The 14,263-nt window shown below is 44.6% G+C and overlaps 1 protein-coding gene across 2 annotated transcripts; it reads right to left on the bottom strand.

Annotated features, from left to right (window-relative positions):
- Positions 1-10,940: 10,940 nt before the first annotated feature.
- Positions 10,941-12,443, bottom strand: LOC116369202 (histone H3.v1-like). 2 transcript variants are annotated; one of them, XM_031819371.1, is made up of 2 exons: positions 11,877-12,439; positions 10,941-11,073 (listed from the first exon to the last, which is right to left on the bottom strand). In XM_031819371.1, exons 1-2 carry the CDS (start codon positions 12,142-12,144, stop codon positions 10,991-10,993), a joined length of 351 nt encoding a protein of 116 aa, XP_031675231.1. In that variant the 5' UTR covers positions 12,145-12,439; the 3' UTR covers positions 10,941-10,990. The 2 variants fall into 2 exon arrangements, with proteins under 2 accessions (XP_031675231.1, XP_031675232.1); XM_031819372.1 differs by having other exon boundaries at positions 10,942-11,073; positions 11,886-12,443.
- Between the last annotated feature and the right edge of the window lie 1,820 nt (positions 12,444-14,263).

The raw sequence follows: 14,263 nt of genomic DNA on the forward strand, positions 1-14,263 counted from the left end.
CTACCCTCTCTCTCCCCTACCCCTCCTCTCTCCCCTACCCTCCTCTCTCCCCTACCCTCCTCTCTCCCCTACCCTTCTCTCTCCTATACCCTCCTCTCTCCTATACCCTTCTCTCTCCCCTCCCCTCCTCTCTCCCCTCCACTCTCCCCTCCCACTCCTCTCTCCACTACCCTCCTCTCTCCCCTTCCCTCCTTTCTCCCCTACCCCCCTCTCTCCCCTTCCCTCCTTTCTCCCCTACCCTCCTCTCTCCCCTACCCTCCTCTCTCCCCTCCCCTACTCTCTCCCCTTCCCTCCTTTCTCCCCTACCCTCCTCTCTCCTCTACCCTCCACCCTCCCCTACCCTCCTCTCTCCTATACCCTCCTCTCTCCCCTACCCTCCTCTCTCCCCTACCCTCCTCTCTCCCCTTCCCTCCTTTCTCCCCTACCCTCCTTTTTCCCCTACCCTCCTCTCTCCCCTACCCTCCGTTTCCCCCTACCCTCCTCTCTCCCCTTCCCTCCTTTCTCCCTACCCTCCTCTCTCCCCTACCCTTCTCTCTCCCCTACCCTCCTCTCTCCCCTACCCTCCTCTCTCCCCTTCCCTCCTTTTCTCCCCTACCCTCCTCTCTCCCCTACCCTTCTCTCTCCCCTACCCTCCTCTCTCCCCTACCCTCCTCTCTCCCCTACCCTCCTCTCTCCCCTACCCTTCTCTCTCCCATACCCTCCTCTCTCCTATACCCTTCTCTCTCCCCTCCCCTCCCCTCCCCTCCCCTCCCTCCCCTCCCCTCCCCTCCCCTCCCCTCCCCTCCCCTCCCCTCCCCTCCACTCTCCCCTCCCACTCCTCTCTCCCCTACCCTCCTCTCTCCCCTTCCCTCCTTTCTCCCCTCCCCCTCCCTCTCTCCCCTACCCTCCTCTCTCCCCTACCCTTCTCTCTCCCCTCCCCTTCTCTCTCCCCTCCCCTCCACTCTCCCCTCCCCTCCTCTCTCCCCTCCCCCTTCTCTCTCACCTACCCTCCTCTCTTCCGTCCCCTCCTCTCTCCCCTCCCCTCTCTCCTACCCTCCTCTCTCTTCTACCCTCCTCTCCTCTCTCCTCAAACATTTTCTCTCTCTCCTATCTTGCTCTATGCCCTCCCCTCTCATCTCCCCTCCCATTCTCTCTCCCCTCCCCTCCCCTCCCATCTCCCCCTCCCCTTCCATTCTCTCTCCCCTACCGTCCTCTCTCCCTACCCTCCTCTCTCTCTCTCCTCCTCCTCAAATCTCTCTCCCCACCCCTCCTCTCTATTCCATCTCTCTCTCGTTCTCTCTCACTTCTTGACGTATAGTGTTGAACCTGTTGATCTTGACTCAGCTCATAGACCTCTATCATCTACACCCCTCCCTTCTCCTACTCTAACATAACACCAATATAATATATAATACAACCTATATACTCTCATTCATTTACATAGAGACAGATACAATCAATCATTGACACACTGAATATACAACAGTCAGATGCAGGACACCATCACAACTTAACTGACATTAGTGCCTGTCCCCAGATGGACAGTTAGACTACAGTAAAGTACATTTACAGGTGATCACATCATTGTCCTGCTTTGAGACAGATGTTTACTGTCTGCTTCCAGTTGCATGTTATTTTACTAACCCTGCTAATTATAATATATCTTACAATATCAAATCATATCTCAGTAACTGTCACCAGTGTCTATCAACATAACAGCATCCTACCTGTGCTCCACAACAGGGTCATCAGTACCACTGCAGGTATCATATCTGCCTCTAACTGGGGCTCCACTGACGAAACAAGTCTACTGTCATGAAGAGAGTGACTAAAGAGTGAGAAATACTGCTGGGCTTTATGACTTCTATCTCATTACTTCCTTACTTCTATGACGTGACAAACCTTTAAGCAGATAAGATCAGTTAAAACCACCTACATACAGGAAACACTGACATTAGAAAAACTCCACAGGAAACTGCTGGCAGAGCAGCAACGTTACACATGGTGTGTCCTATAATATCACCTCTAACTTTCTACTGCCTGAGTTCACCTCTTATAGAATATTGGCTTAATGTTCCAGCACCTCAATATAAACAGTACCAGCACCCAAAATGAGTACTGATGAGGTCTCATGTTAGAGCAGGAGAAGGGGGGATGTGGTGTAGAAGCTAGTAGAGGTCTGTTACCCAAGTCAACTCAACAGGCCTGATGTTATATGTCAGGGTCAGGCTGGGCCAAGAGAGGAACAGGTTACTGGTTATGATGACATCACTGGTGAAAAGACAGTGATAGAAATATATTCTCTCTCTCTCCCCCTCCTCCCTCTCTACCCTACTTCCCTTCCCCTCCCCCTCTCTGTCTCCCTCCCATCCTTTAATTTATATTAAATAAAGTAAGGGGAGGTAGAAGAAGGGGAAAGGGGGAGAAGAGGAGGGGGGAGAAGAGGAGAGGGAGGAGAAGAGAAGAGGAGAGGAGAGGGAGGAGAAGAGGAGAGGAGAGGGAGGAGAAGAGGAGATGGGGGAGAAGAGGAGAGGGGGAAAAGAGGAGAGAAGGGAGAAGAGGAGAGGGGGGAGAAGAGGAGAGGAGAGAAGGGAGAAGAGGGGAGGAGAGAAGGGAGAAGAGGAGAGAAGGGAGAAGAGGAGAGGCGAGAGAAGAGGAGAGGAGAGAAGAGGAGAGGGGAGAGAAGAGGAGAGGAGAGAAGGGAGAGGAGAGGAGAGGAGGGAGAAGAGGGGAGAGAAGAGGAGAGGAGAGAAGGGAGAAGAGGAGAGGAGAGGAGAGGAGAGGGGAGAAGAGGAGAGTAGAGAAGGGAGAAGAGGAGAGGAGAGGGGGAGAAGAGGAGAGGAGAGAAGGGAGAAGAGGAGAGGAGAGGGGGAGAAGAGGAGAGGAGAGAAGGGAGAAGAGGAGAGGAGAGGGGGAGAAGAGGAGAGGAGAGAAGGGAGAAGAGGAGAAGAGGAGAGGGGGAGAAGAGGAGAGGAGAGGAGGGGGGAGAAGAGGAGAGGAGAGGAGGGGGGGAAGAGAAGAGGGGGAGAAGAGGAGTGGAGGGCCTGCCTGCCTGCCTGCCTGCAGTATATACGCGAAATCAACAAAAGTATGTGGACACCTTCTCGTCAAACATCTCAATCCAAAATCATGGGCATTTGCATGGATTTAGTCCCCCCCATTTGCTGCTATAACAGCCTCCACTCTTCTGGGAAGGCTTTCCACTAGATGTTGGAACATTGCTGCTATAACAGCCTCCACTCTTCTGGGAAGGCTTTCCACTAGATGTTGGAACATTGCTGCTATAACAGCCTCCACTCTTCTGGGAAGGCTTTCCACTAGATGTTGGAACATTGCTGTGAGGACTTGCTTCCATTCAGTCACAAGAGCATTAGTGAGGTCGGAAACTGATGTTGGGCGATGAGGCCTGGCTCGCAGTCGGCGTTCCAATTCATCCCAAAGGTGTTTGACGTTTTTAATGTCAGGGCTTTGTGAAGTTCATTCACACCAATCTCAACTAACCATTCATGTATGGAACTTGCTTTGTGTACAGGGGCGTTGTCATGCTGAAACAGGAAAGGGCCTTCCCCAAACTGTTGCCACAAAGTTGGAAGCACAGATTCCTCTAGAATGTCATTCTATGCTGTAGCATTAAGATTTCCCTTAACTGAAACTAAGGGGCCCGAACCATGAAAAACAGCCCCAGACCATTATTCCTCCTCCACCAAACTTTACAGTTGTCACTATGCATTAGGGCAGGTAGCGTTCTCCTGGCATCCTCCAAACCCAGATTAGTGCGTTGGATTGCTAGAAGGTGAAGATGATTCATTACTCCAGAGAATACGTTTCCACTGCTCCAGAGTCCAGTGGCTGTGAGTTTTACACCACTCAAGCCGACGCTTGACATTGCCCATATTGATCTTAGGTTTGTATGCAGCTGCTCGGCCGTGGAAACCCATTTCAGGAAGCTCCTGACAAACAGTTTCTTGTGCTGATGTTGCTTCCAGAGGCAGTTTGGATCTCGTTAGTGAGTGTTGCAACCAAGTACAGACGATGTTTACACTTTACACTCTTCAGCACTCGACGGTCCTGTGCTGCGAACTTGTGTGGCCCACTACTTCTTGGCTGAGCCATTGTTGGTCCCAGATGTTTCCACTTCACAATAACAGCACTTACAGTCGACCAGGCAGCTCCAGCAGGGCAGGAATTTGACAAACTGACTTGTTGGAAAGGTGCCATCCTGTGACGGTGCCACGTTGAATGTTACTGAGATCTTCAGTAAGGACATTCTACTGCCAATGTTTGTCTATGGAGATTGCATGGCTGTGTGCTTATATTTAAACACCTGTCGGCAACTGGTGTGGCTGAAATGGCCCAATCTACTAATTTGAAGGGGTGTCTACATACTATTGTATATATAGTGTATTCCAGGAGAATATCACCTGTGATGCTGTCTGGTCCAGGAGAATATCACCTGTGATGCTGTCTGGTCCAGGAGAATATCACCTGTGATGCTGTCTGGTCAAGGATAATATCACCTGTGATGCTGTCTGGTCCAGGAGAATACCACCTGTGATGCTGTCTGGTCAAGGATAATATCACCTGTGATGCTGTCTGGTCCAGGAGAATATCACCTGTGATGCTGTCTGGTCCAGGAGAATATCACCTGTGATGCTGTCTGGTCCAGGAGAATATCACCTGTGATGCTGTCTGGTCCAGGAGAATATCACCTCTCACAATATTGGGACGGCAGGGTAGATTCATAAAGTGGAGTGATGATGTTATGTAAGGATCAGACTGTATAGGCTATATTACATGTATATAGTGTATTATTGGGGCAGCAGCCTAGTGGTTAGACTGTTATGTAAGGATCAGACTATATAGGCTATATTACATGTATATAGTGTATTATTGGGGCAGCAGCCTAGTGGTTAGACTGTTATGTAAGGATCAGACTATATCGGCTATATTACATGTATATAGTGTATTATTGGGGCAGCAGCCTAGTGGTTAGAATGTTATGTAAGGATCAGACTGTATAGGCTATATTACATGTATATAGTGTATTATTGGGGCAGCAGCCTAGTGGTTAGAATGTTATGTAAGGATCAGACTGTATAGGCTATATTACATGTATATAGTGTATTATTGGGGCAGCAGCCTAGTGGTTAGAATGTTATGTAAGGATCAGACTGTATAGGCTATATTACATGTATATAGTGTATTATTGGGGCAGCAGCCTAGTGGTTAGAATGTTATGTAAGGGTCAGACTGTATAGGCTATATTACATGTATATAGTGTATTATTGGGGCAGCAGCCTAGTGGTTAGACTGTTATGTAAGGATCAGACTGTATAGGCTATATTACATGTATATAGTGTATTATTGGGGCAGCAGCCTAGTGGTTAGAATGTTATGTAAGGATCAGACTGTATAGGCTATATTACATGTATATAGTGTATTATTGGGGCAGCAGCCTAGTGGTTAGAATGTTATGTAAGGGTCAGACTGTATAGGCTATATTACATGTATATAGTGTATTATTGGGGCAGCAGCCTAGTGGTTAGAATGTTATGTAAGGATCAGACTGTATAGGCTATATTACATGTATATAGTGTATTATTGGGGCAGCAGCCTAGTGGTTAGAATGTTATGTAAGGATCAGACTGTATAGGCTATATTACATGTATATAGTGTATTATTGGGGCAGCAGCCTAGTGGTTAGAATGTTATGTAAGGATCAGACTGTATAGGCTATATTACATGTATATAGTGTATTATTGGGGCAGCAGCCTAGTGGTTAGAATGTTATGTAAGGATCAGACTGTATAGGCTATATTACATGTATATAGTGTATTATTGGGGCAGCAGCCTAGTGGTTATAATGTTATGTAAGGATCAGACTGTATAGGCTATATTACATGTATATAGTGTATTATTGGGGCAGCAGCCTAGTGGTTAGAATGTTATGTAAGGGTCAGACTATATAGGCTATATTACATGTATATAGTGTACAGTGGGGCAAAAAAGTATTTAGTCAGCCACCAATTGTGCAAGTTCTCCCACTTAAAAAGATGAGAGAGGCCTGTAATTTTCATCATAGGTACACTTCAACTATGACAGACAAAATGAGAAAAAAATCCAGAAAATCACATTGTAGATTTTTAATGAATTTATTTGCCAATTATGGTGGAAAATAAGTATTAAGTATCACTGGTTAGCGGACAAATCAGGTTGTTGGTGCTGTTGAAACAAACACAACTAAAAAAACACATGGAAATGGGAGATATATTTTACCTCGCTGGTTAGAGGACAACCTGCAGAAGACAGGCAGCTACATTTTGGAGAGATGCATTTACATTTAGAGGTCGTTAAACAAAGGAACGCAACACTTATTTTTCATCACTCATCGATATCATGTTGAAATCATTTGTGAGAGTCTGGAGATGAGTTTGTCCTGTTAAAACTAACAGCTCAAAAACCACATGGAATCTGAATCTATCATGAAACAACTCCATCATTAATGTATTTTCTGATGTTTGATCAGAGATCTTTTATCAGAGTATCTCTTGTCACATTGACCACAGCTATGAGGTTTCTCTCCTGGGTGTGTTCTCTGGTGTACAATCAGATGACTAGATGTAGTAAAATTCTTCCCACATTGTTCACAACTGTAAGGTTTCTCTCCTGTGTGTTTTCTCTGGTGAGATAACAGGCTGCTTGACTGAGTAAAACTCTTTCCACATTGATCACAGCTATAAGATTTCTCTCCTGTGTGAATTATCATGTGTACTTTTAGTGAATTTGATCTTAAGTAACTCTTCCCACAGTCAGAGCAGCAGTGAGATTTCTTCCCTGTTGGTCTCCACTGGTGTTTCTTGAGGTGTTCTGATCGGGAGGGACTCTTCTCTGCCTCGTCAGCTTCATGATGTTGTTGAGGCTCCCCAGAGGATCCACGATAGTCACGTCTCTCTCCTGTGTGAACAACAAAGTCAGACAGATGGTTAAAGGCCCACAACAGCAGAAATCCACTGTAAAAGGTGATGCCAACAGCGTAGCCATGATATTGTACAACAATTGACGTCTGTAATGAATGTTAAAATTATTTGATAATTGTCTTAAGACAGTCAAGTGAGCAACAATAGTCATATTTTGTCTTGTTTTCACATTAGTAGTAACATCGATGATTGTAGGCTATAAATAAGTTATTACAGTTGCTGAACCCCTAAGCAGTGTGCCAGGCAACCTTTGGTCACCAATATAGGCCCCTTTCTGTGTTTGCTAAAATAGGCGCTCAATGGCAATGCACACGCAATTTGGTTGCAGAAACCGCTAGTCATACCAATACCATAGACCTACTGTAGGACCCATAACTTCCCCTAACAACAACATAGACCTACTGTAGGACCCATAACTTCACCTAACAACAACATAGACCTACTGTAGGACCCATAACTTCACCTAACAATAACATTGTTATTCACCAGCCCCCATCCCTCAGCTGTTCACCAGCCCCCATCCCTCAGCTGTTTAACAAACCAAGTCTCAGGGCAGCCATTTTGTTGCTGTTTAAATCCTAGGTTGTCCCTTTTAAAAAGCCAAATCAATCGATCAACCAATCTGCAGTTCAAACAATAACAAATATGGCTCTTTCACTCCATAAACTGCATCCTCCTCTCTCTCCGCTTCCTCTTCTTTTACTGTAACATCCTCCTCCTCTTTCACTCTGAACGAGTCTTCCTTTTCTTCCACTGAAACGTCTTTTTCTTCTTCTTTCACGGTAACAGCCTCACCCTCTACTTGTTTTTGTATTGTAACATCCTTCTCTTCCTCCTCCTCTTTCAGGAGAGCTTCTTTCTCCGTCCAGAAGACCTCCTCTTCTTTAGCAGGAGGAGAGCAGCTTAGTGAACTCATGGTCGGAGATGTTCTCTAGCTAGCATTAGCAACTAGCCTAGCTCTAAGCTAATTTAGCAAACCAGCTAGCTGACAAACAACGTAAATATATAATTAAATGGGCCAACACGTACATACGACAGAAGTGTGTTTAATACACAGCGACTAATATACACCAAAACAGTGTAAAGAGAGTGAATGTTGTAGCTATGTTTGCTATAAAGCTACCGAGGTGTCTAACTGTTGTTGTTGAAGGAGCGTCCCGTCCACTAGATTATACGTCACACTGGCAGCGTCGCCTGAACCTAAAAGACGCACATCGCCATCTGCTGACTGGAGGGGCAACGCAGTTGAGGAACCAAACGTTTATTTTTCATTAATTTCATTAAAATTAATTATCATATTAAGTCGTTCAAAGAGAAGCATGTGTTGATTGATTCGTGTTTAATGAGTGATAATTTAAAACAAACTTTAGATCCACTACATATTTACATTGAACCATAGTTCTGACATGGATCATTTTGACCCCTGAGGCATATCTTTTATCACAGCCAAAATGTGGTTTATTCCATTTTTCATGACTTTGTCAATCAACTTGTTCTTAATAAATCTAAATCCTGGTTTAGTGTTTCTGTATCATTATGGACTTTTAACAAACTCAAATCCTTTGGAGTCATTTTGACTCCAGCCAAAAGCACCTTTGATAAATAGGACATTTATTTCAAATCAGAATCACATTTTATTGGTCACATACACGTGTTTAGCAAATGTTATTGCGGGTGTAGCAAAATGCTTGTGTTTCTAGCTCCGACAGCAGTAATATCTAACAAGTAATATCTAATCATTTCACAACATATACCCAATACACACACATCTAAGTATTTGAATGTAGGTTTCTCTGTAGACATGATCCATCCCACCAGAGGGTGGAGGGGCACCTGTGTCAGTGGTTTTGACCAGATAGACACCTGCAGACACACAGTATAGTGCCTCCCATGTTCTCTCCTAAGATTGGACTTTCTATACCACGTATCACCTGACTGTGTACAAAACTGCCAATGATAGAAACCTCTTCCAGTGGTATACAGTGTATTCATTAAATATTCTGACCCCTTCACTTATTCCACATTTAGTTACGTTACAGCCTCATTATAAAATTGAATATGTTTTCCCCTCATCAATCTAAACACAAAACCCCATAATGACAAACCAAAAACAGATTTTTAGACATTTTTGCAAATGTATTTACTTAAGTATTCAGACCCTTTGCTATGAGACTCGAAAATGAACTCAGACATCCTGATTCCATTGATCATCCTTGAGATGTTTCTACAACTTGATTGGAGTCCACCTGTGGTAAATTCAATACATTAGACATGGTTTGGAAAGGCACACACCTGTCTATATAAGGTCCCACAGTTTACAGTGCATGTCAGAGCAAAAACCAAACCATGAGGTCAAAGGAATTTTCCATAGAGCTCTGAGACAGGATTGTGTCGAGGCACAGATCTGTGGAAAGGTACCAAAAATGTCTGTAGCATTGACGGTCCCCATGAACACAATGGCCGCCATCATTCTTAAATGGAAGAAGTTTGGAACCACCAATACTCTTTCTAGAGCTGGCCGCCCGGCCAAACTGAGACATCGGGGGAGAAGGGCCTTGGCCAGGGGGGGGGGAACAAGAATCCGATGTTCACTCTGACAGAGCTCCAGATTTCCACTGTGGAGACGGGAGAACCTTCCAGAAGGACACCATCTCTGCAGCACTCCGCCAATCAGGCCTTAATGTAGCAATGATTAAATTGTCAACATTTATTCAATGGACAATTCTGTGAACTGCTCTGTGAAAGGTGTCGGCTAGAGATTAATTGCTGGAGCTTGCAGAGATTTGTAGTCTTGCATGTTGTCTACTTTGATGCTAATTAGCATATTTGAAGCAGAGAGTAAAAGGAGACGAATATATTGATACAAGTATTTGTATTTAATATGGCTCCCCATTAGTTCTTAGTTCCTGCCAAGGCAGCAGCTACTCTTCCTGGGGTTTATTATGGATCCCCATTAGTTCCTGCCAAGGCAGCAGCTACTCTTCCTGGGGTTTATTATGGATCCCCATTAGTTCCTGCCAAGGCAGCAGCTTCTCTTCCTGGGGTTTAATATGGATCCCCATTAGTTCCTGCCAAGGCAGCAGCTACTCTTCCTGGGGGTTTATTATGGATCCCCATTAGTTCCTGCAAAGGCAGCAGCTACTCTTCCTGGGGTTTATTATGGATCCCCATTAGTTCCTGTCAAGGCAGCAGCTACTCTTCCTGGGGTTTATTATGGATCCCCATTAGTTCCTGCCAAGGCAGCAGCTACTCTTCCTGGGGTTTAATATGGATCCCCATTAGTTCCTGTCAAGGCAGCAGCTACTCTTCCTGGGGTTTATTATGGATCCCCATTAGTTCCTGCAAAGGCAGCAGCTACTCTTCCTGGGGTTTATTATGGATCCCCATTAGTTCCTGCCAAGGCAGCAGCTACACTTCCTGGGGTTTATTACGGATCCCAATTAGTTCCTGCCAAGGCAGCAGCTATTCTTCCTGGGGTTTATTATGGATCCCCATTAGTTCCTGTCAAGGCAGCAGCTACTCTTCCTGGGGTTTATTATGGATCCCCATTAGTTCCTGCCAAGGCAGCAGCTACTCTTCCTGGGGTTTATTATGGATCCCCATTAGTTCCTGCCAAGACAGCAGCTACTCTTCCTGGGGTTTATTATGGATCCCCATTAGTTCCTGTCAAGGCAGCAGCTACTCTTCCTGGGGTTTATTATGGATCCCCATTAGTTCCTGCCAAGGCAGCAGCTACTCTTCCTGGGGTTTATTATGGATCCCCATTAGTTCCTGTCAAGGCAGCAGCTACTCTTCCTGGGGTTTATTATGGATCCCCATTAGTTCCTGCCAAGGCAGCAGCTACTCTTCCTGGGGTTTATTATGGATCCCCATTAGTTCCTGCCAAGACAGCAGCTACTCTTCCTGGGGTTTATTATGGATCCCCATTAGTTCCTGTCAAGGCAGCAGCTACTCTTCCTGGGGTTTATTATGGATCCCCATTAGTTCCTGCCAAGGCAGCAGCTACACTTCCTGGGGTTTATTATGGATCCCCATTAGTTGGTTGGTTTGGACGTCTCGGGGTCTGGTTTCCCTGAAGGACTCTTCCTGCTGTCAGAAGGAGAGTCTGGTCTCTCTCCTGTCAAAGACAAACAGATGATTTAATTAAACAGAGACCTGAATGAAACCTCCACACGATAAAACTTCCTATGATGTTTAATCTAGACTAGATCCCTCAATCACCTGAAGTCAGTTTTCACAAGTGTTATAAAAGCCACTACAAAATGCAGGTCTCTGTGTGGTTCTTAGTCAGAGAGGCCTATAGAATGGTCTAGAATGTCATTGTATGTTGTAGCGTTTACACCAGTCCAGCCTACGCTTGACACTCTAGCAATGATTAAGTACTTTATGATAACGCGGAAATTAAATAAACGATTTGGTATCATTTTTATTATGGAAGATTGAATAAGTGTGCTTCAAACGGTTTGCTTGTAATGATTTGTAGCCATCGTCTCGACTACCTGTGCATGAGAGTCCATTCAACTCAGTTTCCCTACCTGAAAAAACGCCATGCCGTAAAGTGTATTCGCAAACGCAAATTCAGGAAGAAACCGAAGACCAGATGGCCTGACCGCGTTTTGCGACAGTCGGCTCACTTGACCGCAGTCAACGGTGGGCTGGAAATCGCCTCCAGTTTAGTACAGTGGAATTGCAGTTATGAATGAAGGCAAGTCCATTCCGTGAGACATTTAAGTTGTGATTTTGGGTGCAAATCCATTGTTAAAGTTTTGTTGTTGGCCAGCTTCTTGATGCTATTCACATCTTACAGTGTAGCTTTATCAATTCCTACATTAAAAAACGGCATTTAAGCTCAGAACTAGAGTAGAATGCCGTTTTAAAACCACGTATCAGTTCAACAACTATTTTCAAGACAGGACTTACTGGTGTTACTCAGATCTTCTGTCTCCTCCTCTTCTTCCCTCTCCTCCTCCTTCAATATGACAGTTATCTCTCCTTCATTCACTCCAAAAAAAGTATAATCGTTTTCTTCCTCTTCTTTCTGTGTAACAGCCTCACCCTCTACTTCTTCGTTTACTGTGACATCCTCCTCTTCATTCTCCTCTTTCACGACAACGTTCAGCCAAATACCTTCTTTCTCCTTCCAGCAGACCTCTTTTTTAGCAGGAGGGCAGCAGCTTGCTGAGCTCATGGTCGGGGATGTTAGCCAGCTAACCTAGCTAGTTAGCGACTAGCCTAGTGATAGGCTCATTTATCAAGCCAGCTACCGTTACCTGACTAAACGGAAATATGACATGAAATGGGGAAACTAGTTAAAAGACAGAATTATGTTCCAAATACAGAAGTAAATATAGACCGAAGCAGTCTGAACAGCTTGAACGTTTCCGCTAGGAAGCTACCGAGGTGGCTGACGAGATGTTGTTGAAGAAGCGTCCCGTCCACTACATTATACGTCACTCTGATAGCATCGCCTGAAAAACGCATATCGCCATCTGTTGACTGGAGTGGTTAACGCAGATAAATGTTTATTTTATTTCCAGACAAAAAGTGAATTTTTACATTTCTTTCATTAAATAATAATATAATAGTCAGACAACTGCAGATTTGTAATAAGTATGAATTTAAAACCTACTTCTACATTCTACCAACCCAGCAGATGTTTCTACTACAGGGAATATTAACCAATGAGGTGGGTCTTTACACATTCTACCAACCCAACAGATGTTTCTACTACAGGGAATATTAACCAATGAGGTGGGTCTTTCCACATTCTACCAACCCAACAGATGTTTCTACTACAGGGAATATTAACCAATGAGGTGGGTCTTTACACATTCTACCAACCCAACAGATGTTTGTACTACAGGGAATATTAACCAATGAGGTGGGTCTTTCCACATTCTACCAACACAACAGATGTTTCTACTATGAACACTTTCAGGTTCATTGAAGTTAAATTCCCAAAAAGCCTAAACAGGTTTGGTCCTTATCAGGTATTGGAGCGTTGAAAGATGATGCACAACAACGGTTTCTTCCACGAAACCACGACTTCAATAACCACCGCGGTCAAAATAACTGTAAAGTTATTCTCCATCGAAACGACTACCGCCACAATCAACCTGTTCGCAATACATGGGTATTGGATCTGACCTCATTGATCTGTCAGTAAGCTATGTTTACATGGGTATTGGGATCTGACCTCGTTGATCTATCAGTAAGCTATGTTTAGCTATGTTTACATGGGTATTGGGATCTCAGCTATAGTCTAATCCAGCAAAGGAGTCCTACCAGCTAGCAGTGTAACGAACCTTGTAGGAAAGTACTACGTGGCTCTGGTGGAAGATCAGACCTCACCACCATTTGACTGATGTTGGGGGCGTGTCTGAAGACTCCCCGTGGGATTCTTTAAAACCTCTTAAAGAGGCTGCGAATTTTTGCAGCTTTTTGTTAAAAATCGCGCAAAATTTCAGCGTCCTGCTACTCATGCCAGGAATATAGTATATGCATATGATTAGTATGTGTGGATAGAAAACACTCTGAAGTCTCTAAAACTGGTTACATCATGGCTGTGACTATAACAGAACGTGTGTAGGAGGCAAAATCCCAAGGAAAACTGTTCACAAAAAAACACACAAAAAATATCCCTCCGCCAGTCTCTGTATTGTCTATGGCAAGGGAAAATAGATAGCGTCCAGTTTACAATGCCTACAGCTTCCACACGATGTCGCCAGTACTGGCGATTGAGTTGAAGTTTATCCTTGGTGAGATGAGGAATAGGCACTTCCTGTCTTCGGGTACAATTGTGGCTGGTATTGGAGTGGCCATCACAAAGCCCTGACCTCAATCGTATAGAAAATGTGTGGGCAGAACTGAGAAGGCGTGTGCGAGCAAGGAGGCCTACAAACCTGACTCAGTTACACCAGCTCTGTCAGGAGGAATGGGCCAAAATTCACCCAACTTATTGTGGGAAGCTTGTGGAAGGCTACCCGAAACGTTTGACCCAAGTTAAACAATTTAAAGGCAATGCTACCAAATACTAATTGAGTGTATGTAAACTTCTGACCCACTGGGAATTTGATGAAATTAAAGCTGAAATAAATAATTCTCTCTACCAATATTTTGACATTTCACATTCTTAAAATAAAGTGGTGATTCTAACTGACCCAAGACAGGGAATTTTTACTAGGATTAAAAGCCAGGAATTGTGATGAGATTAAATGTATTTGGCTAAGGTGTATGTAAACTTTGGACTTCAACTGTAGGTACCGTTACTGTGTTAAAAACAGAGGCAGTTGTAGGACTGATGTGTG

The sequence above is a fragment of the Oncorhynchus kisutch genome, unplaced genomic scaffold, assembly GCF_002021735.2.
Source record: "Oncorhynchus kisutch isolate 150728-3 unplaced genomic scaffold, Okis_V2 scaffold2089, whole genome shotgun sequence".
NCBI lineage: Eukaryota > Metazoa > Chordata > Actinopteri > Salmoniformes > Salmonidae > Oncorhynchus > Oncorhynchus kisutch.